Below are 27,881 nucleotides of genomic sequence, written 5' to 3' on the forward strand. Positions count from 1 at the left end.
CAAAAGAGACAGGTTCATACAGAACCAAACAAAAACAGATATAAATAATGTGATTTTTGTGTGAGTGCTGCAATGAGGACGCTCTACGATGATTTGTAGAGTTGACGTTCATGAAATCAACCTGTTTGCTTGAAATCCAAAGTTTCTGTGTCGTGTGTGGATGATTCACGTCAGAGCAGACGAGGCTTGTAAACACATTTACTGTGACACATGTTTTTTATGCCTCTGTTTGTTTTTCCCATTATATCCCTGCTTTATGATTTGTTTTCTTCCTCTTGAGAAAACATGGGACGTGGTTTCTCTTCCAGATTTTCCAGCAGCTGCAGGTTTTAGTTTATAAGCTGCAGCTTCATGAAGGTCAAACTCACGACCTCCACCAGGACGTCTGATCGCACCTTAATGAGGAACCAGGTTGAAAAGATGATTAGCACCGTGGACACAAAACATCTGGCAAAACATCTGTAAACCCTTCAGGAAGTCTTACAGGTGCAAAAAGTGACGTTTGTGTTAAACTTGAGGCAAAATCTCTCAAAGAGGAAGATGTGGTTATTTCCTTTTCGATCATCGTCTTCTAAAATAAACGTCCCAGTGTTTGTATGACTGGATCAGAAGTACCCCCCCCCCCCGCACGCTGGGGTGCACGCTAAACGCCGTGCACGGGCTATTTCAGTGCGAGGCCGGGGCTGAATGACGGGGTGCAGAGCGCCACGGCTATAATGATGTGGCCTTTGGGGGGGGACGGACAGAAGCAGGCCACTAATTTCGGTCAGACTTTGGGCCAAAGGCAGACGAGACACACCCTTGCAGTGAGAGGAGGAGAGAGCGTCACTCGCCTCCTTCACCTCCTGCTGCAGGAGAAGCTTCAGCCAAGGTTGTTTAAGATTCTGCAAGGTCGTGACACGAGCATTAAACAGTCTGTGGATCATACAAATACAAAATACAAATCCTATATTAACAAATGAGGATTCACCCTCATGTCCAGTGTTAGATTTTTAATGTCTGGAGCGACATCATCCCATTAGCTTAGCTTAGCATAAAGAGTGGAATAAAAGGGGAACAGCTAGCCTGGTTTTAACAGGTTTATCAAAGTAAAAACTCTTTTATTGTTGATTTATAAGCTGCCAACGTGTGAGTTAAAGAAATGTGGCTTTTCACACGTGACCTCATGATTCCTGAAGAAAAGTAAATTCATGTCTGAAATGCAAAGAATGAAGTGAATTCAGAAACACGAGCTTGAATCAGACGTGATCAGACCGGATCACTGCAAACTGCTGCAGTGTAGTTGTTAGTGTAGTTTTAGTGTAGTGGCTAGTGGTCTCTGTTTAGTTAAACTTCTGTGGCCCTGATGGTTGTAATCACTTTAACCAGAGAGGAAACTTTCCTTCCTCTGACTTCTTCTTTCTTTAGTTTGCAGCAAAACAACAATCCAGAAATTCACACAGAAAAAGAGAAACTTTGTCTAACTGGAAGTTTTCAGTTCGACAAAAGTAAGACAAATAAAGTCTTAGTTCCTTTTAAGAGACCAAGCTTCAGAATAAAGTAAAACAAGGATTATAAAAGTGGAATATAGAAGAAATTTAATCAAAATCAACCTCTAACCGAATAAAAAGCATTATTCAAGGAAAACTGACCAATAAACACTGAAATGTCTGAAAACTTAAAGTTTTGTTACTTTTCTAAATGTTCTGCAGAAGCTCCTGTTTGATGTGGAATCCACTAAAGGGAGTGAAGGTTGGATAGTGAGAGGAGGCCGCTGCAGGGCCGTGAAACCTCGGAGCGGGAGGCTTCCTCCGGGTGTGGCACCTCTGAGCTCTCCCAAATAAAATCAAACCACAAACTTCTGCCTGAGCCAAACGTATAATAGAGGCTCTGCGGTTTCCTCCTGAAATAACTCACATCTCTGAAATGCAGCTTGTCTCCCGGGGAGAGGCTCCACCACATAATGAGTACGTAGGGCTTGCAGCAGGTGGCCATTTTTAACTTTTACTTTCTTTTCTTTTTTAGTTTTCAGTCTTTTTAAAACTAAATTTATTATTTTCATTCTACTGGATGATTTTTCTTATGAAACATAATTTGCTCCTTTTACAGTTTATTAACAGCTAATTTAATCAAAACTTTCCCGATGGACGAGACGTTTTCATTCTTTTAATTATTTAATTCCTGGATTTGCAACAATAATCAAGAAACCTTTGATTTATTCATGTGGTGGAAACTATAGTCTGATCTTCTCTCACGTTCACAGCCAGAGGCTCTAGAGTTCAACCACAGTCTAGTCGCTGCCTTGCTCGAGTGCAGGTTAGAGGTAATTTACCTGACAGCGTCTGAACATCTAATTCTTAAAGTGTCTCAGTTTGAAACCACATCTGAGCCTTTATGTATAAATCACTTATGTCCTGAGGGGAATTCACCTCATATATTTTAATTGTATTCTAAACTATAAACTGAAATGCTGCATCTATAATCTTCTATGTTTAAATGTATATGTGTGGTTAAAAATAAATATCACGTATGATAGATATAGTTGAGAGAACAGATTTTAAATCCCTCTTGCTGGATACTACACTTCCCATGATGCATCTCTGTCTGTACAGACTCAGCCTGTGTGGTCGATTCCCTTTTTCATTTTCAAAGCTCTGAACCCACAGTTCACCAGAGTTCCTCTTTTATGAATATGACTCATTTTCATTCTCCAGAGGCTGAGGGTTCAAATCCACAGAATTCACTTTTTAAATAACCTGAAATGAGTCGATAAAAGAATTTAGACATGTTGACTTTCGCTCCTTTTAACACACGCAGCTTTCAGGAGGCTTTTCTTCATACTTTTAAATTCTCCACAAGTCAAGAGGGTAAGGACTGTACAATTAAAACATATCTCAGAATCTGAATCCATTGTTTTTCAGTCTGGTATTTGTAAATGTGGATGTGTACGTGTTGTTTTATTATATAAGAGGCAGAAGGGAACTTGTTGAGACTCCTCAAGGCCAGATTTAAATCAGGTGCTGGTGTTTACATGGCTCATGGGTCAGATAGGACATGTGGCTCAGCCATGAGGACATGAGTTCCATACAGAACCATGTTTACTGGATCTCAGGCTTCTACCCGCTGATATTTATTGTACTTATTAGTGATAAATGCTGTAGCCTAGTGGTAGAAGCTGAAAATACACTGGGATTGATCGCATACCTCTAATCTCTAATCTGAGACAGTTTGAAGCAGGATTAATGAAATAGTTTCACACTGATTCATCAGTTTAATTCAGATTGCGAGGCCGAGTGGCTTCACTCAGTGTTGTCCTGGAGTTTTGAGTGAATCCTGTTGTTCACTGGTTAGTTCAGTTCCTCCAGAAGCAGAGAGTTCCACTGATTCCTGCTGTTTTGGTCTTGAAGTTGCACAAAGTACATGTTTATGTTCATAGTTTAATTTCAGGGACCCACAAAGATCCTGTCTGCTCTTCAACCTGCACATTGACTCTGTGAACAGGAAGCTGTTGATCTCTCTCGTGAAAGCTGAGGAAACCAGCTCTGTGTGCAGGGCCACAGGAATCAGGAACGTTTTGAGCTTGTGGAGACGAGCGAGGATCAGATCCAGCAGACGTGGGGTTTAGACCTCTGAGCTGAAACTGATGATACATGTCCAGACTTTGAATATTCTTCACAAATACTGATCTGCTGTTGTTTGCCTCCACAAACCAGTTCCATTAAATTCATGTATTTTTTAGTGTAGAAGAAAAAATGTATGTGACTTTGACCTTTGACCTCTGACCACCAATATGTAATCAGTGTATCCATGAACCTGAAACAAAACAGCCACAGGTAGAAGATGGTTTTTGTGAAACTTTCCTTCAGTACAACAACAGTTCAACTTTTTTGTGCCGAACCACAAAATTTGTCACTCTACATCAGACTCCCAACTTGAACAGATCTATTATATCCATATCTATATCTATATCGCTATAGATATAGCGATACACCTCTATATCGCTATAGATATAGATATAGACATAAATATATGTCTATATATATATATATATATATAAATAATATAAAAAAATACATGTTTTTGTTTTATTTTATTTTTTTCTAGTAACAGTACAAGAACAGTTGTACTTTTTTGTGGAACTTGTGGAACTGGTATATACTTCCGGTTGCGTTTTTCCTTAACGCTCCGACATAACAACTTTTTTGTGGAACTGGTATAAAGGAATAACGCAACCGGAAATCGCCAATTTTTGACGTTAAATGTTCGATCATATCAACTTTAAATTACGTCATCTCAACAACGTGGAGATTCAAACTAGTTGGTGTTTGATTAAATCCATCAAAACATGAGGTGGAAACTGTGAGATGTCACAGTGTGCGCGTGTGTGTGTGTGTGTGTGGGGGGGGGGGTGTCACAGATCCCTCTGATGTCGCACAGATGAGAGATTTATTCGATCCGAAGCGAAACAAGAGTTTCTGTTTGTGACCTGAACAGATCCCAGATTGTTGTCAGGTAGTTAAGCTGAGACGCTTCAGACTGAAAACCCCATCATGATGCTCAGACTTCAGGGAACCAGAACCGGGCACTGACTGCAGGTCCGTCTCGTGACGATACCTGCACAGAAAGTGGCCCCACCTGCTCCCCCACAAGCAGATCTTGAGCCCCGAGCCGTGTCGGGTGTGCGTGTGCGCCACAGGGACGGGGGTATATGAGGACCTGGTGTATGAGGACGTGGTGTGTGAGGACATGGTGTGTGAGGACATGGTTGTGTAAAGACGTGGTGTATGGGGACATGGTGGGTGAGGACGTGGTGTATGAGGACGTGGTGTGTGAGGACATGGTGTGTGAGGACATGGTGTGTGAAGACGTGGTGTATGGGGACGTGGTGTGTGAGGACGTGGGGGTGTGTCCCACCTCAGGGGGTCCCACAGGGCGAGTGCTGCCCCGCGTGCCTGGCTGCAGGCTTGTTCTGTGTCGTACTGTTCATTGCACTTTATCTACACTTTTAAATATGATGGTTTTAATTTTATTGGTCTTAAATTACCAGTTTCTTTTCTTTTTAAGTTCCCTGTTTTAAAACCCCCATGTGTAGGATGTTCAGACTGTGTGACTTTGGCGACCTCCGGTGGCCATGTTGAAAATTTCTACATATAGGAAGTTTGGAAAAACAGGACTACTTCTCTTGTTGTGTATAAAGTTTAAGATTAAGTATTTGAAAGAAAAGTTTAACATTAGGTGAAATCAGGCTTTAACACCAGTCTCGTTCCAGTCTTTTGAACTTTTCCTTTAGGCCTCACAGTTACTAATGAATTTTCTGTTTCCTGCAGACACCTGCACAGAAAATGGAATCGTCTACGCCAACAACGACATGTGGAACCCGGAGCCGTGCCGGATCTGCGTGTGCGACATGGGGACCTCCGTGTGCGAGGCCGTGGTGTGCGAGGACCTCGGGCCCTGCCAGGAGGCGGTGACCCCGGCCGGCGAGTGCTGCCCCGTGTGCTTGTCTGTGGCCTCCACGTCGACTCCCAGCACCGAACCCTCAGCAGGTAAAAGTTAAGTTAATGTCAACGTCTGGGCCTTTTGTTGTTTGTTTTCTAAAACGCTCCATGTGTTCGTGTCCAGTTGAGTCTCAAGGAGAAAACTGCACCGTGGAGGGAGAAGTCCACCAACACAACGACATCTGGAAACCAGAGCCGTGTCGTGTGTGTGTCTGTGACGCCGGCGTTGCCGTGTGCGATGACGTGAAGTGTGAGACTGTGTCCAACTGTCAGAAGGTCGTGACCCCGGAGGGAGAGTGCTGCCCCGTGTGCGACAACTTCGCCAGCGCCAGCAGGAGGATCGGTGAGACCCATCATCCAATCACGTTCCTCCACAAGTTCATAGTCACTTCCTGTGTCTGTAACCACACCCACCTGTGATGTCACCATGTACTTACACACCTTGAATCGCTTATTGGTGTTTCATATTGTGAATTTTAATTCATGTGAAAACAATGAGTGCAGTATTTGTAACTACACTTTTTTCCTGTCTTCTCTTTAGAAATCATGGGCTTCAAGGTAAATCACAACTCGTTTCAACAATAATTTCAATTAAAACAAATTTAAAAACTATTAATTTTGCTGTCATTTACAAGTAAATGTGATTTTGTTTCCGTTCCAGGGAGAGAAAGGTGAACCTGGTGATATTCCATATGTAAGTAATCAATCTCTATTTCTGGCTCGTTTTTATTACTCCATACTTCACAGCTTCCTTCTTTAATTATTATATCTGTATCATTTGTCCTGTAGGTGGTCGGTCTGCCTGGACATGTGGGACCTGCGGTGGGTTTTCACTGCTTCTACTCTCACTACTTTATTCTGAAATGTACAGGGTGTATAACTGGATAATATTTAATATCTAGAGTTCACTAGTTTGGACACTAGGGGGCACTAAAGTCCCCAAATTAACTGTCTTTGCCTTTATTAGAGTCACAGTTTTCTTTATTGATTAAGACGATTAGAAAACATCTGTCTGCACATGTTGATGAATATTAATGAATCCACAAGCTACAGGATATTAATTATACATTTTGGTTGATAAACAAATTTTGCTCGTCAATGTGGGATCATGATTTTTAACTAAGAGACCTTTGAAATATCGTATGAAATATAAAATGTAAATATCAGGTATTGTTTGTGTTTGGATGTCAGGGTCCTCCCGGAGGTCAGGGCAGAACTGGACCAAGAGGCTTTAAAGGCAGACGGGTGAGTTTCCCTCGATGCCTGTGACGTCCCCAGTGGGCGACCATCACAACCATTACAACCATCAACAGACATGAACTGGGTGCTGATACATTTCCATTCAACCTGCAGGGCTTTGCGGGGCCCCCAGGCTTTGACGGAGAGCCCGGCGTGCCAGGAAATCCAGGACAATCAGGACCCCCCGGCCAAATGGCTCCCCCTGGGGTGAGTGTTCCTCTGAGTCGGGGCCAGGTGACCTGTTTCCCTGATGTGTGATATCTCTGAGCATTTGATAATGAACGACTTCTTCTCAACAGGGAGCCCTGGCGTCTCAGATGGCCTTAGGGTTCGGTGAGAAGTCTAGTGTGGCTGGGATGGTGACAGGAACAAGGGTGGGTGCTGCTTAGCTCTATAGGAAATATAATAAATTACATATATTTACATTTACATGAAGCAAAGATCTAAAGAGTGAGTTGTGATTTCAGGGTGAAGCTGGACCAAGAGGACCTCCAGGATCCAACGGAGCACAAGTAAGTTCTGAGGATTAATCAGCTTAATTTATTTAGTCATTTTCTTTTACTGATTAAATCGGGTCTTTGAATAATATTTATGACTTAATGTTATGATCTCCTGCTCTCAGGGGCCGACTGGCGGTCAGGGAATGCCAGGAGACGCTGGAGATCCAGGACCCATGGTGAGAAGAACTTCTCCATCTTTATAAAACCTCCCTCTAAATCTGAGATGTTGAGTTTGAATATAAACGTGTTTGTCCGCAGGGTGAGCCGGGTCATCGAGGACCAGACGGGCCTGCAGGGAAAGCCGGACCTGACGTGAGTCAAACACACAAATCCTCATCACATCTCCTTCTTTCTCGCCAGTTTCCACAATTTTGTCAACTCTTTAATCGTATGCTTCTGGCTGGTATCATCCTGACTATCTTCAAATGTTCTGCTCAGGGAGAACCTGGAGCGAACGGAGCTCCAGGAGAACCAGGACATCCAGGATCTGGGGTAACGTTGTCTCCCAATGTTCAAGTCGTTAAATTAATTCTATGGATATTAGTTTTATAAATAAGTTTGTTATTCAAGTTAATTCGATGGGTTGTTTTCTTCAGGGTGCACGAGGGTTCCCAGGACTCCCAGGACTCCCAGGACTGAAAGGTCCCAAGGTCAGTCACCCGTCTTTCACATCGCACGTTACACTTCTCTCACTTCAGACAGTTTCTCATGAGTTTAAATATCTTCTTCAGGGAAACTCTGGTCTTTTTGGGTCGAAGGGTGAGACCGGAACAGCTGGAGCGAAGGTACGAACATGTCACAGGAGGTTGTGATCATAGAAACCCAAAGAGCCTGATGGGTCGACGTCTCATCGTGTGTGTGTCTTTGTGTTTTTAGGGTTCGTCTGGTTCTTCCGGTGCGATGGGTGCTCCTGGACCACCGGTAGGAACCACACAGTAAGAACCTCAGCTCAGTGTTTGTGATTCACAGCCTCATGTGCGCCACTCGTCTGTTTCAGGGGCCAGCGGGTCTGCAGGGAGAGCGAGGCCGAGCCGGCCCAACCGGACCTCTGGTAAACAAAATCATCTGCTCTACATGTGTTATAGAAAAGATAAAACCATGTTGCAGGGATGAGAACTTTTCTTGCTCTTCTTCTTTAAGGGGAAACGAGGAGCTCCCGGACATGTCGGCAAACCAGGTCCTCTGGTAAGAACCAGTTAGCCCAGTAGAAATGTGATTTAGGTTCTGCAGGTATTTGTTATATTATGTTATTAATGTTTCTTACAGGGTCCACTGGGAATCCCTGGTGTACCAGGATTTCCCGGAAGCCCAGGAATGAAGGTTAGAACTTTTATAATCTAAAATCTTTAGTTCATAAAATATTTAGTTTTGGCCCCTGGAGACTCCAGTGTTCATTTCAGGAAGCATCATTATATGTCTATGGTTGTTGGACGGTTTCTTGTGACATAAAACTTAAAATGGGTTGTGTGCTCCAGGGTGAAGCGGGACCAACCGGAGTGAGAGGAGGTCCAGGACAGCAGGGAACCAGAGGGGACGCTGGACATGTCGGACCCCAGGGACAAACAGGACAACAGGTGGGTTAGAATTCAATCAAATAACTCTGTCAGGTGTTTCTTTTAGAGTTTGGGAGTTATCAGTTAATATCTCGTTTGATCACAGGGAGCAGAAGGAGCTGATGGAGCTCCAGGTCCTCGAGGTCAAACTGTAAGTGAAACTACGTGAATTATGAAGATTTAAAGAATCCTTCCCTGTTGAAGATTTGCTCAAATATCCTCCTCCTCTTCCTCAGGGTCTGGGAGGCGTTCAGGGTCCGACGGGTTTGACTGGGCCATCCGGCCCCCCTGGCCCCCAGGGGACGACTGGAGGAGATGGACCCAAGGGCCAATTGGTAGGAGCACGAATATGATCTCCCAGTTTTTAAATATGTTTTTGTAACTTTACTCTTGGAGATTTACTTGTTTTATTTTCAGGGTGACGTCGGACTGGCTGGATTTAAAGGAGAAGCTGGATTCAAGGGAGAAAGAGTGAGTCACATATAAATTACACTGTTTGACGTCTTTGTTGGAAAACAACTCCGGTGATTCTCTGGTTTCTGTTTCCTACGTGATGTCAGGGCGACCACGGGGCTCAGGGGCCACTGGGCCCGATGGGAGAGGACGGCAAGCGCGGCCCCCGAGGAGACGCTGGGTCCATCGGACTTCCAGGACCTCAAGGAGAGACGGTGAGTCAGGATCTTATGAGCAGAGAGCAACATTTATTAGAAACTCAAATCTCATCAGAACTTTCCTTCATTTGTTTTAGGGAGCTCCAGGAAACAGAGGTTTCCCCGGTAGTGATGGTTTACCAGGCCCAAAGGCGAGTTGACATTAAAACACATTTAATTTAACTTCTGTTCTCAGTCATGATTCTTCTAGTTCACTGTGAGTTTTAAATTTAAATATCTTTGTGTCCACAGGGAGCTGTGGGTGAGAGAGGGGTGCTTGGATCAGGTGGTCCCAAAGGGTTAGAAGGAGACCTGGGACGCGCTGGAGAGCCGGGTCTAACAGGAGCTCGGGTAAACATGGAATATCGTCTTTTATCATTGAGAAGTGATTCAAACCCAACCGCAGTATTCCTAAGTGGACATCTGTTTGCTGACGTGTTTGTTCCACAGGGTCTGACCGGACTCATCGGAGCTCAGGGAGCTGAGGGGAAACAAGGACCCATGGTGCGCACACAGCTCGTCAACATCTCACTTCTCACCAGATAAATAAGAATCCGTTCCTCCTCCGGGCCTCGAGCACAATGTGTGCTGCACAACGGCATGAATTCAATTTTCTCTCTTTGATTCCAGGGCTCAGCAGGAGACGACGGCAAACAAGGCCCAGCTGGTTCCAATGGAAACAGAGGAGCTGCAGGAGCGATGGGGCTGCCGGGCCCGAAGGGCTTCGCTGTCAGTATGAGTGTTGCTCGGCATCGTGGGAAACAAGCAGATAGAACGATGTTGTTATGATGCACGTATGAGGAGGAGAAGGCAGCAAATGTCTGTTTTGCAGAAAATCTAAACAACCTCAGACTAACATTCATTCAATTATTTATTGGATTCACAACTAAAATGAGAGATTTTGATTTAAATCCATGATTTATCAGATGCTTCATAACAACTGATGACCACTTCTGTGTTTCCTGTGTTGTTTCAGGGTGATGCTGGAAAGGTCGGAGAGGCAGGAAGTGCAGGATCTCCGGGTCAAAGGGTAAACGTTATCTCTATTCATATAACACAATGTGAACTTCTTACTACTCCACTCTCCTCATCAACGTACAGATGCTGATTAACTCTCACTGTCTTCTAGGGACCGAATGGGAAAGACGGAGAAGAGGGCGCTGCTGGACCAGCAGGACCAGCTGTAAGCAACCCACCATGTGGACAAAACCACAGAGGATCAACAACGTGGAGATTAAATGTTTTTTGCTGTTTTCCAGGGTTCTGCAGGAAAACGAGGAGAGGGGGGACCTCAGGGACTCCACGGTTTCCAGGTAAACTGCTTCCTGTCATCATGAAATCAGACATTTAATGACACACTATCAGTTGATATTCTCTGTTGTTCTCTTCAGCGTTAATACAAGTGGTTTGGTGTTTTTTAGGGTTTGCCTGGACCGCCAGGCGCACCTGGAGAGTCAGGAAAACCCGGTGCTGAGGTACGATGAGGAAACTACTTTTGTTTTGCATGAGAAGTAAAATTCAGTTTAATTCAGACTTCAAATCATGAGTCATCATGTTTTTCCAGGGCCTTGCTGGAGAGGCTGGGACTGGTGGAGGTACTGGTTCACGGGTAAGTTCACCTGTGGCTCAGATTCAGTTCCTATAGTGAAATTCAATCCCAGGAGCAGTAAGACATGTGCATGTGTACATCTGCTGTTTGTCCCTGTAGGGAGAAAGAGGCGCCCCGGGAGAAAGAGGTGAAATCGGCCCCAATGGGGGGCTGGGACCCAAAGGGAGTCCAGGTGGACCAGGACATGATGGGCCAAAGGTATCGTAACCAACTAAAAACATGAAGGTTAAAATCCTGCATAATTTTGACTTGCTGCATTTACATCTGTGATATGTTCCTGGATGTTTTAGGGAAGCTCTGGTCCAGCGGGTGGTGTTGGTGAACCAGGGGGTCCAGGACTTCAGGGGATGCCAGGAGAGAGAGGCATACCCGGACCTTCAGGCCCGAAAGGAGATGGTGTAAGTTAAAGAATAGAATTAGATTGTCTGCAAAGAAACTTCAGAGATCCTCACTGGAGCAAGATATCTGCTCCTGAAGGAAAACACGACCTGAACCAGTGATTTCTTCTCACAGGGTTCTGTTGGAGACAAAGGTCTGGAGGGTAAAGCCGGATCTGATGGTGCACGGGTGAGTTGTGTCATCATGATGTTCAGGACGTGACAAAAATGTACTGAAGCTAAAAACATTTCCACTTTCACACCATCATCATATATTTATTTATTTGATTTAAAGGGACTTCCTGGTTCTGTTGGACCCGTCGGCTCCGTTGGACCCAACGGAGACAAGGTGAGTTAAAAAACACAACTTTTAGCATTAGCTTTTTTTAAATCTGAAAATATGGCTCGTTGTGATCATGTAATCAGACAAACTTGGTTTTAAATACACACTTACAACAGGAACATCTTTGCTGTGTTTCCTTGATTTCAGGGTGAACCGGGCTCTGCAGGACCGACAGGACGCAGAGGAACCAGGGGAATCGCTGTCAGTGCAACATCTTCCTTTTACATCTGATGTTTAATTAACTGGAAGTTTGATCTTCTTCTTAATGACGTGTGTATTTGTGTGTATGATGATGTTAACAGGGTTCTACTGGTGAGCCTGGTCCCACTGGTGCTGTTGGATTCCCTGGAACTTCTGTAAGTGGCCACGAAATAAGACCGACAAAGTTTCAGGTTTCAGGAATAAACATTGGACTAATGTCTGGCTTCTCTCCCAGGGGGTTGATGGACAGCCCGGGGCCAAAGGTGAAACCGGTGAGCAAGGCCTGAAGGGAGAAGTGGGACCATTCGGACCACCGGGGACGGCCGGGAAACCAGGAACACAGGTACACACCGGAGAACAAAGACAAAGATTTTGTAGAAGGAAGAAACATGGAGTTGATTTCAGGTGGTTATTGGTGTCTTTATTTTAGGGACCTGTTGGTGTAACTGGACTGAAAGGAGGAAGAGGAACACAGGGTCAAACAGTAAGATCTTTAAAGTCTATTTTAACGTTATAACTTTAATTCGGTGTCTCAATAGTTTTTATAAATGTTCTAAATGTTTAATTCCCACAGGGCTCTGCTGGTTTTCCTGGTTTGGCCGGAGGAGTTGGACCAACTGGTTCTCTTGTGAGTTCATTCATTCCGTTAAATGAAAATATCACATAAAGAGACATTCGCACTGACCCAGAACCTGTTTGCATGTTTCAGGGAGCTGTTGGGGCGGATGGAGCCATGGGAGCTCCAGGAAAGCAAGGCCCTGCTGGTGTTCATGGAGAGAACGGAGCCCCAGGACGTCAGGGGGAGTCGGGACCCCCGGGCCCCTCGGGTGGCCCTGGAGAGAAGGGAGACTCTGGAGAGGACGGTCCTTCGGTTAGAACGAGTTCAGACTGTGCTTGTCTTGAAGCAGCTGTTGATAAATAAGTCCATAGATGATTCAACTTGATGTATGCTCTTGTGTTTGTCTGTCAGGGGCCTGACGGACCTCCAGGACCTGCAGGGGCCTCAGGACAGCGAGGCATCGTGGGTCAGCCTGGACTCCGAGGAGAGGGAGGCATGCTGGGACTTCCAGGTCCTGCTGTGAGTAATCCTGCTCACAAAGCCAGACTACTCTCTCTAACAAGGATGAAATGATGATGTGAACTACTGCTTAAGTTCCTCGTTCGTTTCTCAGGGTCCACCAGGAAAACCTGGAACCCCTGGAACACAGGGCGGCAAAGGGCCCGCTGGTGGAGTTGGTTTACCAGGAGCCACCGGACCGAGAGGAGACGCCGGCCCTGAGGTTTGTTCTTGATCCGACATAATATTAGTTTTATTCTTTGTGGACGATTCACAATTGTACATGTTTATTCTTCCTCTGCTTCTAATGCTGTCATGTGTTTCTTCAGGGTGTTGCCGGAGCAGAGGGGTCACCTGGTAAAGACGGTCCTCTAGGAGACAGGGTGAGATTGAATACATGGAGTTGGTGGGTTTTTAAACCAGTAGTGGATTGTGGACTGGTTCAGGACTGATGTGCATGTGTGTTTCCAGGGAGACAGAGGAAATCCAGGTCCAGAAGGTCTGGCTGGTGTCACCGGGTCTCCTGGAGAAGAGGGTCCGGTGGGATTTACCGGTGGTCCAGGAGAAGTTGGTGAAACTGTGAGTAAATAGAAATAAAACAAACTGCATCCGTCAACCACATATTCTCTGTCTATACTTTCACAAACACAAGCTCAGCTCCATCATGTCTTTCTTCTTGTTCTGGTTTTAGGGCGCCAAAGGCGCCGCAGGACCCCAAGGACAACCTGGAATACGGGGGAAAGTGGTAAACACAGATATTCCCACCTTATTGCAACTATATTAAAATGTACAATAAAACTAATTGTTACTTATTTCCCATGATGTTCTGATCTCTTATCCTTTGTCTGCTCTTAGGGCCCTCAAGGACCACAAGGAGAGAACGGGGCCACTGGAGAGCAGGGAGAGAGGGGAGAGAAGGGACACAGAGGTTTCACCGGCCTCCACGGTCTCCCCGGAATAACTGTGAGCAAAATATTTTCCAACTTCCTGCTGAGACAGATGTTCCAAACTTCAGATTAAACAAACTAAATGAAATGATCTTCTTCTTCGTCAGGGGGCCACAGGAGATTTAGGACTTACAGGTATTGTTGGACCAGCTGGACATAGGGTGAGTGTGTGAATGGAGCATGCTGGGAAAAGTTAGACCAGTTAAAAATCGGCATTGTTTCTCATTGTAAATGCCTCACTGTCTAACAACCCTACAGGGCCCTCCAGGAGTGTTGGGTCCCGCAGGAAACGAAGGGCACATCGGTCAGCCGGGACCAATGGGAGCTCCCGGGAGCCGAGGATCGGGTGGAGACATTGGAGCTCAGGTGACAAGAGATTACGTTTTTATCCCAGAGAGAAGATTTAAATGAATTAGATCCTTGTTCATCATGTAGAGCCTCAAGCATCATTTCTCTGTCAGGGTCCACCTGGTGACGCCGGACCTTCTGGCCCCCCTGGCCCCCCAGGACCTCCCTCTGCGCTGATGGAAGACCTCATGGTCGCCCCGATGGATTACGATGGGAATGGCGACGCTCCACATGCTATGGAATTCTTCGAGGCGGATGATCCCCCCCCGGAGTTGAGAGATGAAGCCCTTCCCAATAAGGACGCGGCCGCCCTACGCGCAGACACCGGAGTCCATGCTTCCCTGAAGACCCTCAGCGGACATCTGCAGAACCTGCGCATTCCTGACGGCAGCAAGATGAACCCAGCGAAAACCTGCCAGGACATCAAGCTGTGCTACCCCCAGAAGAAGAGCGGTGAGGGACCTGTTTCTCTGATTCAGACCTCACATGTGTACAGATATGACCAGGTGATCTAACTCCGTCCCTCTGATTCAGGTGAGTACTGGATTGATCCAAACCAGGGCAGCACCAAAGACGCCATCAGGGTCTTCTGTAATATGGAGAACGGTGAAACCTGCATCTCCGCAAATCCGGCAAACGTTCCCCGCAAAGCCTGGTGGACGAAATCCAGTCCCAGCGCCAACAAACCTGTTTGGTTCGAAGCCACCATGAACGGTGGAGTCAGAGTAAGATCCCGAAACATTTGTTTGTACACGTGCACCAGGCAAAGACTTTAAAATCCTGAGTCTGACTTGTTCTCACATCTGTTTTCAGTTTGCCTACGGAAACAAGGAGGAGCTGCCCAATGCAGTGGCCGTTCAGATGAAGCTGCTGCAGCTGCTGTCCACGGGGTCGCACCAGAACGTCACCTACCACTGCAGGAACAGCGTGGCCTACAAAGACGCCCTGAGCAGCAACCTGAAGAAAGCTCTGGTCCTCAAAGGTGCCAACGGCCAGGAGCTGAGAGCGCAGGGCAACAACCGCCTCCGCTACACCGTCATCGAGGACGGCTGCTCGGTACGTCTTCTCCTGAATGCTCAGATTTCATGAAGAGCGATTAGGAGAGAAATTATATGCTTTAACTTTCTGTTTCCCTTCAGGAATCAAATGGAAACTGGGGCAAGACAGTGATCGAGTACAGGACTCAAACCTCAGCCAGGCTGCCCATCATGGACTTGGCCCCCATGGACGTCGGGAAGCCGGATCAGGAGTTCGGCCTGGACATTGGCCCCGTGTGCTTCTCATAAATCCACAGCACAACGTGCCACCATACACGGACTCCTCTCCCTGTGAGCGCAGTGCTTCTTAACACATGGCGGCATTTCCCTGGAGTCCAGTGTGTTTACTGTGTGAGCGGACGAGAGCTGTGCAACTGACTCTGACATAATTTATTCACCTCGTCGGTAAATTTACAATCTGGTGCTCTGCAGGGAAACACATGAGGGCGGAGAGAGAGAAATGTCTGAGGTGTGAAATGAAAGAAGGAAGAAAGGAGGTGGGGTCAAGATTGACTGTAAACTTGTATAAACTGGAAAAACAGGCAATATTAAATCTTTAATGTCTCTATCAGGAGGACGGAAATGGAAAAAATGTGCTTATTGTTTACTTGTGATGTTTCCTTCCAGTAGATACACATCCAGATGTGTGGAGAGAAGAGTTTAAAAGGCAACAACTGTAATTTTAATGGAATAAAAAGTGAAAATCAAGCTTGAACCTAAATTATTCAGTTCTCTGCAGGAACTCATTTATTTTCTTTCAACAGAAAACCTTTTTATTTTATTTCCTTTTCAACGTGTAAATGCAACATATGACTGTAAATTGCTAATGATTTGTTCATTGTTGATGTGGATGTGGAATAAACGTCTTTCTCTGGAATGGCTGAAGTGAGAAAAGATGAATAAACACTCGTGAGCAGCCACATGATCACGTTACTCCAAGTGAACCACTGGAGGGAGACAACACTTCTGTTAAAAGAGTAAATCAGAGTTAAGAGCTTCTACCTGAGCTTCAGCAGACGACAGGAACCTGCAGGTGAGTCTGTGATTCACCATTAAATGTATTAATAGGAATGTAACCACAAACTGGTTTTCTGATTTACCAAACCAAGTGAAACGTCGACTTCACGGCTCCACTGTCATGTGTCTGCTGCTCATGGGCGTTTGAGCTCAGCCCATGAGAAAGAGGAGAAAGAAAATAAAGAGGCAGAGAGAGAGGGAGCGAGAAGGCGCCCTGACAGGAAGAGAGAGAGCCAGAGTTCAGGCCGCACATGTTTCTGGGTCGAGCCCTCCACTCGCCGCTCGGTGAAAGACGTGACACTCTCACCGTTTCCTGCCGCCCGGGCCTCGCTCCACATCTGTCGAGGTGGTCATTTTTAGCCGGGGCTGCTATTTTCATTACAGCACATGGAAAAAAAATGATCAGAGGTAAAAGGGAAACGAGCTGAACCAAGTTTTTTTTTTTATTATAGTGTACGAGCTGCTCAGTTTGTAGCAACAAGAAAAAGACAAAATGACTTAAGATGGAATAAAAGGCCTTTTGGTTTCTTTCTTTATCTGGATTCATGAATTATTCTCTGGAAAACTGGTGAAAATGTCAAATTAAACTTCTAATCTTGAAATGTTAATGATAGGAACAAGAAGATGGGGCTGATGGGAGATTTGAAATCAAAGTTCTGACTGGGAACCATGAAGATCTGAAATATCTTCCATCTGATAATTATTCAGTTTGGAGCAAAGTGTTTAACCGACACTAGAAGATTAAAACATGCTCTAATCATATTGTTATTATTACAAAATGACATGTGGGGGCGCTGGTTCACAGAATCAGTGACATCCAGCTGCTCAGGCTTTAATCGGCCTCGTGTCACAGAACCAGAAGTCTTCGCTCATTTCCTGAGGAAATGAACCAAATCCTCTTCTTTCTCTATCTTTCATCTCCTCTTTCTCTATCTTTCATCTCCTCTCTCTCTATCTTTCATCTCCTCTTTCTCTATCTTTCATCTCCTCTTTCTCTATCTTTCATCTCCTCTTTCTCTATCTTTCATCTCCTCCCTCTCTATCTTTCATCTCCTCTTTCTCTTTCTCTCCCTCTCTCTGCGAACCAGTCCACTCCTCAGAGCGGTTCTGTTCCTCTCTGCGTGTTTGAGCTTCAGCCGAACGGGGAGCGCTGCAGTGCACGACCCTGAGATGCCTTGGCAGCGACGCCCAGATCCTGACTGGGTGTCTCTTGTTCGCCGAGGAGCCTCGATGAGATTTCCCAGCTACTCCTTTTCCTTCCTGTGCCCCCTCCAACCCCACCTCACCGACGCCCTCCTCAACACTTAAAGAACACTGGGAAAGATCATGAGAAAGGATCCGGCTGTATGAACCTGAGTTATTCTCACCGGCATGAAAACGCACGGCTGAGAAAAAAACTAACCTGACAATCGAGGGAAAGTCATCAAGTTGTTTATAGTGGGAACGTGTTGGTTTTGACCAGGAGCCGTCGATGGAGTAATTTAAACTTCCAGGCGAGGGTTAAATAAAAGTTCATGGTGCAACGTAGCTGGCTTCTTATCCACGTGGGTTTGAAATCTCTGGATCTCCATTTTCCAGACTGACTCCTGGTGTGGACCCTGAAATCCAGGGTCAAAGGTCACCGAGCTTGACAAGAACAACTTGCACAGACTGACTTCCCCACAGGAAAGTTAACAGACTACTGAGTGTTTTTTACAGTAGATCTTTGCAGTTAATATACATTTTAAAATGTTTATAGTGAAATGTTCAATGGAGGGAAAGTGTCTCTAATGTCAATCACACAAAAAGAACATGACAGTGGAGCTCTTCATGGTGCTGCCTCTCTCTCTACACACACACACACACACACACACACACACACGGAGTGGAGGTCGGAGCTGATCGAAGAGGAAATGGGCCGATTTAACATCCCACCTTTTCCCAGATCCTGGGCGGAGCCTGCGCCTGGTGGCAGCGAGGAGGACAATGGCAGGAAGCTGGGAGAGGAGCGAGGGAGTTCCTGTTGGCAGGATGATGCCGAAGACAAGAGCAGCGACGCGCCTCTCACAAGTGGACACTGGCCCGCCGCCCCGGGCCCTAGGAACTGGGCTCTTTAAAACCGCAATAAGCTCATTGTTTCAGATGTTTATGAAGGGCCTGACATCACAGGGGCGGGCGGCACAGGGGGCGCAGCGGGTCGTCTCTGGGTTTGAATGTTCTCCTCATGTAGCTGTGAGGGTTTTGTCCAGGTTGTCCGTCCTCCTCCCACAGTCCAAAGACACGTAGCTCAGTTGAACTGATAAGTAATGAGGTCACACACTCAATGTTTCATGCTTGTTAGTTTGGCCCATGTCCCATCTGCTGACATGGAGGAGGGGGTGTATGACCTGTACTGCAGGCAGCCACCAGGGGGGCTTCACTTTAGGAGAGCCGTCAAGGTGTCCATCTTTATTTACAGGCTATAGATGCACCTTTAAAGGATGATTCTGGTTTATTAAAGTTTCAAATAGCTTTTTATCAAATGATACCAAACAGGAATAAGATGCTTTGACTCTGCTGTTATAAGAAACTGACACATTAGACCTAGAATATGAATTAAACTCTATTTAGAAACCTCATAGGAATTCAATAGACACTATTTGATGTACTGTTTGTTCTGTCTTATTAGAACAGTGTGAGAATAAAGTGTGAGAATAGTTCTGTCCATTTAGATGATGTGTAGAAAGGTGATAAAGCTTCATATCTGCAGACGACAAAAGAGGATTCATTTTTTTATTTGAAACCACCTGGTCCCAGATCCAGTTTCTTTCGGGGGTCTCCCTCGTCACGCCCCTGCCCAGCTCTCTAGAGATGACCTCTCCTCCTGATGATCGTGACGTCCGTCCATGAGACACCAAAGAGAGACGACCACACGTTGACATCACCGCTGCTCAGATAATTCACGACCCTGCGGCGGGCTGACGGGGCCGTGCAGCGAGCAGGCAGACTTCCTGCGGTCCCGCCCAGCCCGGGTCACGTCCATACGCCCGGGCCACATCGCTCACCCCCTAGCCCTCCACTGTGCGCCCTCCACACCCTCCAGCGCGGCCAAGAACTCATTCCATTGTTCTCCAGAGTGAGACATCCCCACGCACAAGTGGCCAGATCACGCTATTGGCCAGATGTGCGTCTGGTATGTGCATCAAAGCATTGTTTGGAGAGCCCACTGTAACCAGAGAGTTCTGTGAACAGCCAGTGGAGTTACTGGAAGTGGAGGCAGCGTTATTTTACATTTGCTTTTCAGCTTTTGTCTGCTTCTAATCAAAGGAACCACGAAGATGCTCTTTGTTTTCTGATGTGTTGGAGCTCGGAGCATGACGCCGTCTTCCTGCCAATTTCTGTTGTATTAGTTTCTGGCCAGCCACGACTAAATTTGACCCCTACTGCATTCCTTACATTCCAGCCGTGCTGCTGCTGGGAGGCCGACGTGCATCATCTCATGTGTGAGGAGGGTTTTTCAGATTGTGGCTCGATACAAATGGGAATCGTCCTTTTTTCAGGGAAGGAAAAATCCATGTGAGCGACGGAGAGACTCCGAGAGCGTCTCAACTCCAGTTTGTTCAACCTGCTGATCGGAATCAACTCACACTTCATTCTGGTGCATTTATCTTTAATTCTAGTGTCAAACTACTTTTAAATACTTATGCAAAGTGTGCAAATCAGTGACACCCCGATATGTGCGATTCTGAATTGAAGATCCAAACCTATCCACATGAGACAAGATGGTTTCTGCAGGAGAACAAGCTGCAAAGGTCCAGAAACCCTGGATTAAAACTAAATGTGATGTTGGTGTGAAGCAGATTCTTCAGGGTCGTGCCACCCTGCAGCAGAGCACACGTGGCACCAGCCCCGTCTCTCTATTCTCAAATAGCGTCCTGTGGAAACGTCCTTGAGCCGCTCTACCGTCGCGTCTGGACACATCGGCTGAAATGTTTTAGGTTTCGGTGAAGGCATGCGGAAGCGGAGGCCGTAAACAAGTGTTAGTCACGATGCTGAGGAAGTGTTTGCTACCAGCACACAAGAGCCGACGGATCAAGAGTTCAATGGCGATGTATTCTTAGAAACAGGAAGCCTGCCATGCATCCACAGCTCTGATTTCCACTGAGGTAAATAGAGGGAGGCGTGCTGTTGTGATAGGTAAACAACACAAACATCTGAGGCGAGGGCCCTGCTGCACACCGAGCTCTCTGGAGTGAAAGGAGGCGTGTGGCATCCCGACGCACACAGGAAGCTCCACCATCTCTCGTGTGCACGGGACAGGATGCACGATGTTAGAAGTTGTGGTTTCTCTCGGTGCCGTAACGATGTCAACGTGTTGGGAGGGGATCGCAGCGGATTGAGGTCACGGCTACGACATGAGTAGTAAAGTTAGCGATGATGAACGGCCGAGCGCACATGCTTCTCATCATCGTCTGCTCGCTCCTGGAGCAGCTTCTCGGTCTGGAGCTGGACGCAGGACAGATCAGCACTTTTCCTCTGGGACTTCCTCGCTGAACCTGTTCACATAGACGTCTTGGACGAGGAACAGACACCAGCACGCCCTTCTTTGTCTGGAAACAATATTCATTTCAGTGGGAAACGTTTTCTAAGGTCGGACGAGGAAATCCCACCCTAAATTAAATATGGTGGAGGGGGAAAAGATATTGTCTTCCTTTTGTCTTCGAGGGGAAAGAAACAATAGCATTTGGGATTTATAAAAACTGACTCTCTGTGTCGCATCTCATTTAAAAACACTACTTTTATTTACAGCATTATTTTACTTCAGTTTAAACAAGCGACATCACAAACTATAATACAAAGTGATGTGTTTTATATACACACTGTTCATTCCTAACAAAACTGTGATAAGATTTCACGAGCCGATGGCGGCAGAAGAATAAGGTGGAAAGCTCGGGGGGGATATACAGAGTGGAACTTGAATTTGAAATCCTTTAATATTTAATACACCTGTGATTATGAGAAGAAACGGTTCCTTTAAGGGACTTTTGATTGACGTAACAATAAGTTACCAGATGTGCAGACTCCTGCAGCTGGAGACTGGAACCAGCAGCTCTCCACTGGTCAGGGTCCAGAGGCGATGGCCGATCCACATCGCCCAGTGAGTCAGTTCCTGCTGATTCAACTCTTCACACATTTCAATCAAACCGATCTAAATATAAAGCAGTGATTCAGATTGAACTTCTTCTACCTGCTCCCGTTACTGGTTAAAGAGGAAGTTGCACATAAATAGAAACTTAAGTCAAAAGTGGCCGAAACAGAAATGGCCTCTGATGTGTAACCGTCTGAGGAGCTTCATCTCCGCTGTCGGAGCTCGATGACTCCAACTCTTCATCGTCTGCATGAACCCAAAGAATCGACTTCTGCTGTGAAACGTCCGGAGCGTCACAACTTCTCTCTTCTTCAAGTTGACTCCACACGGAGCAGAAGAGCGTTAGATCCTCGTTTGATTCGTTGAGTCTTCCTCACGTTTGATAACTTTAAATATTCTCTGGATCTTTGGTCCCACACGTCTTCTGTCCGATACTCATGAGGAAAAATAGATAAGTGTTCGAGTGGATTTGTTTTTTCTGCTGAGAGATTGAATAATGTCCGGTGTGATCATTTGTCGTGAACAGTAGCACAACGCCTGTGGAGCCGTGGCCTCACACGAAGGGGCTGTCGGATCTGAAGATGTCCGAGTAGCTCTTGCTGTTCATGTGCTCGGTGTGGCTCTCGATGCTGTAGCAGCGGTGCACCTCCGTCAGGGACGACGCCACGTACGAGGCCGAGCGGAAGAAGTCGGCGTTGGCGAACGTGCCGGCGAACTGCATCCGCTGCTGGTTCCAGTGTCTCCGCAGGACGCTCTGGACCTGGAAGACAAAGACAACACAGAGGATGTGAGGAGGACGTTTCTCATCTTGTTTGACTCGTGAGGAAGTTTAAATAAAAGAACTTTGAGATGGAAAACACACATTTCTCTCTGATTACTCACCTCCCCGTTGAAGAAGCAGAATATTGTAGAAACCAGGAGACCCTGCATGTGGGGGGGGGGGTGATTAAATCATTAAGAAAACACATAAGAAGGAAAATCTCCAGCTGGATCTCCAGCAGGATAACTCTGACGATTATATCTCAACTCTCCCTCCTCCTGACCTGGTAGTGCATGAGGATCTCCATGATGTACATGTGGATCTCCTTGGCCCAGTGCTCCTGGGGCTTGTAGGGGAACAGGACGAGCTGGATGCCGAGCAGAGGGACGAGGATGAGCGTGGCCCTCACCGCCCTCATGTACAGGCTGGACTCGGCCTGGTGCGTCACCCTTAGCTTGGTGATGAGAACCCGCACGATGTTCAGCAGGAAGAACAGATTCACCTGGAAAACAAGGATTCTTATAAGTTGAATTTGAAATCGAGATGAACAGGAAGGAGGCTTAATTTAATCTAAAAGCTGATAAAGTTTGAAAAGTGTACGATGGTGCAGGGGTCAGAGGTCAGATCTTACCACTAGTGCAGCACACATGGGGCTGTGGATAATATACAGCAGGGACGTCGGACTGACCCAACAGCTGTGAATGCATGAATCACATCAGCTCAGTAATAAGTGGAAATATACAAGTTCTCCACAAGTATCTGAGGAGACTCACTTGTCGTTGGAGTAGAAGTGACGCGCTAGGGAGTAAAGCACAGCCGGCACCAGTGGAAATCCTGCAAAACAAAACCACAGCATTGAGGACAGTTGACTTTTAAGACACCTGCACGTGCACGGTGCAAATAAAGGCGCTGACTCACCCCAGCCCAGCATGTAATACCATATGAGGTGTTGTTTCTCTGCGAACACGGCCACCACGATGAGCGTGTGCAGGTAGATGCCCTCACACAGCATCCAGAAGTAGTTACAGATCAGCAGGTACATGTGCACGAACCAGGCCAGCTTGCAGCTCGTCTGCAGGGAAACAGCCGAGTCAGCGCGGTGAGGACGAGAAGGAGAGGAGGTAAAGAAGCGGGTCGCTCACCGAGTCTTTGCTGTTTTGTCCCTGATTCTCCTTCAACATGTTCAGCAGAACCAGGGTGGTGACGGAGTTCAGCACGAACGAGAGGAAGAGGTTTTTGTGGAGCGTGATCCTCTGGCAGCTCAGACTCCTGACGGCCGCAGAACAGAGGCTTCGTTAGAAAGTGGCACCAAACACAAACTTTAATTCACGGTAAAACAAAGTCCCACTTACTTAAAATAGCAGAATATTCCCAACGATATGAGCAGAGACACCAGAGACAGTCCATGACCGATCATCACCAGGTAGAAGTGGGACATCGCCACCTGGAACAAAACCAACACGGCTTCAAACGTCTTCTGCAAACACACAGGACACAGAGCTGCTCCGAGGGTTCGATTCCCTCGCTCTCACCGCATTGTGGTGCGTCATGTTGCCTTTGCAGTTTGTGTAGTTCGACCACGTGCGGTTGCTTTCCGGGTGACGTCCCCACTCGCCCGTCTCAGTGCACACTTTGGACGCCATCACTGTAAAAACACCAAAAGTAAAACGTGCTGCAAAGATTTTGGCTCCAAATGACAGGAAAAGTGGAAAAATGCTTTTTTTGACCATGAGAAAAACTAATTTTGTTTAAAAATCCTCCACAGACAATTTTTGAATTTGAATTTAAACTCCCACAACCTGAACTTTAAGAAGTTGTGATGTCACACATTAAGAACTCACAACTAGAGTCGAAGTCGTCGAAGAACTCGGGACAGCCCTGCTCCGTCGTGACTCCGGCTTCGGTTTCATCCCAACACAACCAGCCGTCCCACGTTGTGTTGCACACGGGCCCTGCAGACAACCAGGGGAACACGCGGCTACATGAAGGACACTGGCCAAGAAGGAAGCCCCTCCACGACCTTTGACCCTCGCCCCGCTCCTCACCTGGGGCTTTAGACAAGCGGTGCGACTCTCTAATGATCCTCTGGAAACATCTGTACTGGCCGATGATGATTTGGTTAAAGTGGTTAGGCTCAGCGCTCGACACCACCAGCAACTAGTTCACAAGGTCAAACCATCATTTATATTAACATTTATTTGTATTATTTAACTTTTCCATCAACTTACTTTTACATTCCTTTACAGATTTGTCATTTTTATTTCCTTTTCTTCTCTTATTAGTCTTTTATTTTGCTTAAAAAAGTATTTAAAGCTCTACTTCTTCTGGAATCTATATATCTCTGTATGAAATGAGCTTCATAAATAAAACTACCTGGTTTCGCCTGATAAATAAACTGATTAATGAATCTAAATAGAAATCTGGTGCCTTCAAATTATGGCCGAGCTACAGAAACATCCGACCTTTCTGATATCTGTGAATCTGAGTCTCCAGCACATGCAGCAGTTACCTGATCGAAGCCGAACAGCAGAAGCAGCAACGTGACCCAGTTCACGTCCATCTGTGCAAAACAAAAAAGTGGAATCACTCGTCAATACTTTGTGTCTCTGCAGGAAAAACACACACACACCAAACTGTGAGTCTGCGTCAGACCAACACGTTATTTTTAACGTTTTCTCTGGAGGTTATTTTGACACAATTTGGAGGAACAGGTAAAAAAAAAAGCTCCATCTCCGACCCAAATAGTTCTCCCCCCAGAGCTCGATAAGAATAACGCTTCCTGACTCGCAGCAGCTGCTAACGTGATCCAGTGCTCGTGTGTTGACAGCAGCTGGATTCTACCTCCTCTGGTTCACATGCAGTCACACCCCCACACTCCCAAATGGGAAACGCATCCAGTATTCAGGGAAGCTTTTTAGATTTCACGTTTAAATATGTATTTCTTATTTGAAATGATTAAAATTCAAACTTTTGAGATGCTGGTTTGTTGCATGAATGAGAGGCTGGAAGTGATTTGTAAATTATTGATTGATTTATTGATTGATTAGTGTAATGCACACAGAAGCACAAAACCCTGATGAGTTTATAAAACACTTTCCAGAAGGTCTTTCCAAAACCTTGCACATAAAACCTGCTAAGACAGAACTTCCCTGATTCCTTGAAGCATGACTCAGATCTTTCCGAATCATCCAACCAACAGAAATCAGCACAAACTGAGGACATTTAACTAGAAAGAAACTTCCCTCATATCATAAACAGGACAGTCAAACAGAAGATTAAGCATCACACATTAAAATCAATATGTTAAATCTCTTTCTACTTGCTCTCTGTGCTGCAGACCCGTGTTTTTGATTTGCAGCGGCCGCTGTCTCCTCTTTGTACACGGAGGTTAAACATGTGGCCTCTTGCTTCCTCTGTCCTCCACAGCTTCCTTCCTGCATGCTTATTATGCATGTTGAGCAAGTTTAAGGTGTAGCCACAAGACGCCAATAAAACAAATGCAGCTGCGCACCCCCTTTCAGACGGTATCTAATATCTATCATATTGATAAGAACCATGCGGATGAGATGAGAATCACTTGGTGTGTGAAAGTGTGAGTCTCCAGTCCTGAGCTCATCTTTCCACAGATGTGTCTCCAGATGTGTGGCTGCTGTGGTTGAAGAGGAGTGGGAGCCACAGCAGCCACACATGTGGTGACGAAGGTGATAAATATATATATGTATCAGTGGCATTGGCTGAATTTGATTATATTGAATGTTTTTAGCCAGAGAAAGAAGTTTCTGTCAATATTTATCTTGTTCTATATTATAATCCTTTCTTTTTAAGAGCTTTTAATATATTTTCTGACGTGTGCTTTGTAAACCTGCGACTTTCAGACATATTGAACTGTGGAGTAAAATCACAGCACTCTTAAAACATGCACAGTGGAATGAAAACATCATTTAAATCAAACATGTTGATGAAACGTACACATGAGTGGCATTTCTCACCCTGTCACATTCAGGGTGTCAGTATTTATCATGCACGTGTTTCATATATGACGACATTTATAACCTATAAAAACCAGTCTGCAACACCAGCAGCACTTAAATGGGCTTTTATACAAATAGGAAATAAATAATGAAATACACTAAACCCTCACATGACTGATTCTACTGTTGAATTGGAGTTTTACAAATTCATCATCATGGTGGATTTCTTAAGAATGAGGCGATGGGTCAATCTGCAAATTTATAAAATTGTACAATCACACACGATCAGATCTTCAGTCTCATTTCTGTGGAAGTGAATCTAAGAATTTGTTCTTAGTCCATTAGTTCCCTTAAGTCTTACCATCTTATTGCTTGGAGTCATTTCTCAGCTCTTCCCTCAAACTCTGCTCTTCTCATCTCAAATAAAAAACATTTTGTGATCCAGTGACACACAACAACACTTTCATTCATTTCCTGCTCCGCTGGCTGTAAATGCAGGAAATCTTTGTCAGCTTATAAGATTAACATCTTCTCGAACACACCCAGAGACGCACATTACGGCTCCTCGCAGACACACATAACTCATGGAGAAGATACTCCCTTGTTGTGTGGGCCATCTGTGGCAGAACTCTGAGCTTCACACACTTTTCCCTGAGATGAGCTCTTTATTGGAAACACATTGGTGGAGGAAATCCCTCTTCACCTCCTTTTATCATCCATGTGGGAAGTTTTCAGTTGCTAGGTTTGACAAACGCGAGAGAGGGATGAGAATATTCAACAATCCGGAAACTCTCTTTTGATTATTATTGGTTAAAGATTAACTCGATATAATGACAATAATTTCTCAGCAGCTACAGACCTTAATAAGTTCATTCATTAAAATCTGATCACTATTAAATATACATTTACCAAGGTAAGTACGCATGAGGAATTAAGTGTCTCTTTTTGTTTTTCTAGCAGTAATATGTAATATTTTATAAATTAAACATTCCCTAGGAACATTTGGCTTCCAGTATAAAATCTTTGATTAAAAAAATACACAATTGACCTGTTTTCAGCATCATAACCATGAATCATAGAGTAAATATTAAAGAAACTCACCTTCTCAGACACAGAACAATAAAGTAAAACACGGTGTTTCCAGTTCTTGAAGAGTATAATCCTGTGTTGGAGTTAGTCCTTCAGTGTGTGTCTGTGTCTGTGTGTGTGTGTTCACAACAGAGTCAGAAGCAACAATGAGCCTGATAAAAACCGACTGGAGCTGAGGATGACATCACGTGTTGTCTTTTGTGGAGCCACACAGGGAACTTCCCACAATGCAGTGCACATCATGAAGAGTTTATTAGATTAGATCGCTTTTAAGATAAGAGAAGATGAGATGAGATGAAAGATAAGATATAATATATGAGATAAGATAATATATCTGTGTAATTGCAACAAAGAAAATACTCTATGCCTTTATATGATCATATTTTACCATGCATAATACATACAATATAAAATAAACTTCATCTTTTAAAATATTGTGCTGACTTTACTACTACTTTATTGCTCCTTTATTCTCTTAAATTAGTACTTTAGATCTTTAATTAAGGGAAGAAACTTATCTGAGCATCCATGTATTTAATATCTGCACTTTTAATTGTTTCAGATTTATCCAAATTATTATTTATCCTTTCCTTCTTTTC

The 27,881-nt window shown here is 45.3% G+C and overlaps 2 protein-coding genes across 2 annotated transcripts; one reads left to right on the forward strand and one right to left on the reverse strand.

Annotated features, from left to right (window-relative positions):
- The first annotated feature begins 5,342 nt into the window (after positions 1-5,342).
- Positions 5,343-16,195, forward strand: col5a2b (collagen, type V, alpha 2b). Its single transcript, XM_062380753.1, has 54 exons — positions 5,343-5,525; positions 5,602-5,820; positions 6,019-6,035; positions 6,139-6,171; positions 6,267-6,299; positions 6,669-6,722; positions 6,831-6,923; positions 7,016-7,090; positions 7,184-7,228; positions 7,339-7,392; positions 7,475-7,528; positions 7,655-7,708; positions 7,813-7,866; positions 7,948-8,001; positions 8,093-8,137; positions 8,214-8,267; positions 8,357-8,401; positions 8,483-8,536; positions 8,692-8,790; positions 8,876-8,920; positions 9,006-9,104; positions 9,187-9,240; positions 9,330-9,437; positions 9,518-9,571; positions 9,672-9,770; positions 9,870-9,923; positions 10,050-10,148; positions 10,396-10,449; positions 10,549-10,602; positions 10,679-10,732; positions 10,841-10,894; positions 10,984-11,028; positions 11,128-11,226; positions 11,319-11,426; positions 11,542-11,595; positions 11,701-11,754; positions 11,896-11,949; positions 12,051-12,104; positions 12,185-12,292; positions 12,380-12,433; positions 12,524-12,577; positions 12,659-12,820; positions 12,920-13,027; positions 13,122-13,229; positions 13,336-13,389; positions 13,478-13,585; positions 13,698-13,751; positions 13,862-13,969; positions 14,061-14,114; positions 14,212-14,319; positions 14,415-14,754; positions 14,836-15,026; positions 15,115-15,357; positions 15,441-16,195. Exons 1-54 carry the CDS (start codon positions 5,348-5,350, stop codon positions 15,585-15,587), a joined length of 4,611 nt encoding a protein of 1,536 aa, XP_062236737.1. The 5' UTR covers positions 5,343-5,347; the 3' UTR covers positions 15,588-16,195.
- Positions 16,196-21,093: 4,898 nt separating this feature from the next.
- LOC133933790 (calcitonin gene-related peptide type 1 receptor-like) lies at positions 21,094-27,402 on the reverse strand. Its single transcript, XM_062381013.1, has 13 exons — positions 27,295-27,402; positions 24,732-24,782; positions 24,268-24,379; positions 24,064-24,174; positions 23,755-23,867; positions 23,575-23,666; positions 23,365-23,491; positions 23,141-23,294; positions 22,996-23,056; positions 22,854-22,917; positions 22,506-22,724; positions 22,345-22,386; positions 21,094-22,222 (listed from the first exon to the last, which is right to left on the reverse strand). Exons 2-13 carry the CDS (start codon positions 24,780-24,782, stop codon positions 22,016-22,018), a joined length of 1,353 nt encoding a protein of 450 aa, XP_062236997.1. The 5' UTR covers positions 27,295-27,402; the 3' UTR covers positions 21,094-22,015.
- Positions 27,403-27,881: the final 479 nt, after the last annotated feature.

Source organism: Platichthys flesus, chromosome 22 (assembly GCF_949316205.1).
Source record: "Platichthys flesus chromosome 22, fPlaFle2.1, whole genome shotgun sequence".
NCBI lineage: Eukaryota > Metazoa > Chordata > Actinopteri > Pleuronectiformes > Pleuronectidae > Platichthys > Platichthys flesus.

Excerpts from the sequence above, each read along its gene's own strand:
- LOC133933790 (XM_062381013.1), bottom strand. The coding sequence starts at position 24,782 with ATGGACGTGAACTGGGTCACGTTGCTGCTTCTGCTGTTCGGCTTCGAT. Across the intron at positions 22,725-22,853 it reads CCATGTGTGCTGCACTAGTG|GTGAATCTGTTCTTCCTGCT; the intron begins GTAAGATCTGAC and ends CTTGTTTTCCAG. Across the intron at positions 22,387-22,505 it reads AGATCCTCATGCACTACCAG|GGTCTCCTGGTTTCTACAAT; the intron begins GTCAGGAGGAGG and ends CCCCACATGCAG.
- col5a2b (XM_062380753.1), top strand. The coding sequence starts at position 5,348 with ATGTGGAACCCGGAGCCGTGCCGGATCTGCGTGTGCGACATGGGGACC. Across the intron at positions 8,537-8,691 it reads CCGGAAGCCCAGGAATGAAG|GGTGAAGCGGGACCAACCGG; the intron begins GTTAGAACTTTT and ends TGTGTGCTCCAG. Across the intron at positions 14,755-14,835 it reads CTACCCCCAGAAGAAGAGCG|GTGAGTACTGGATTGATCCA; the intron begins GTGAGGGACCTG and ends CCTCTGATTCAG.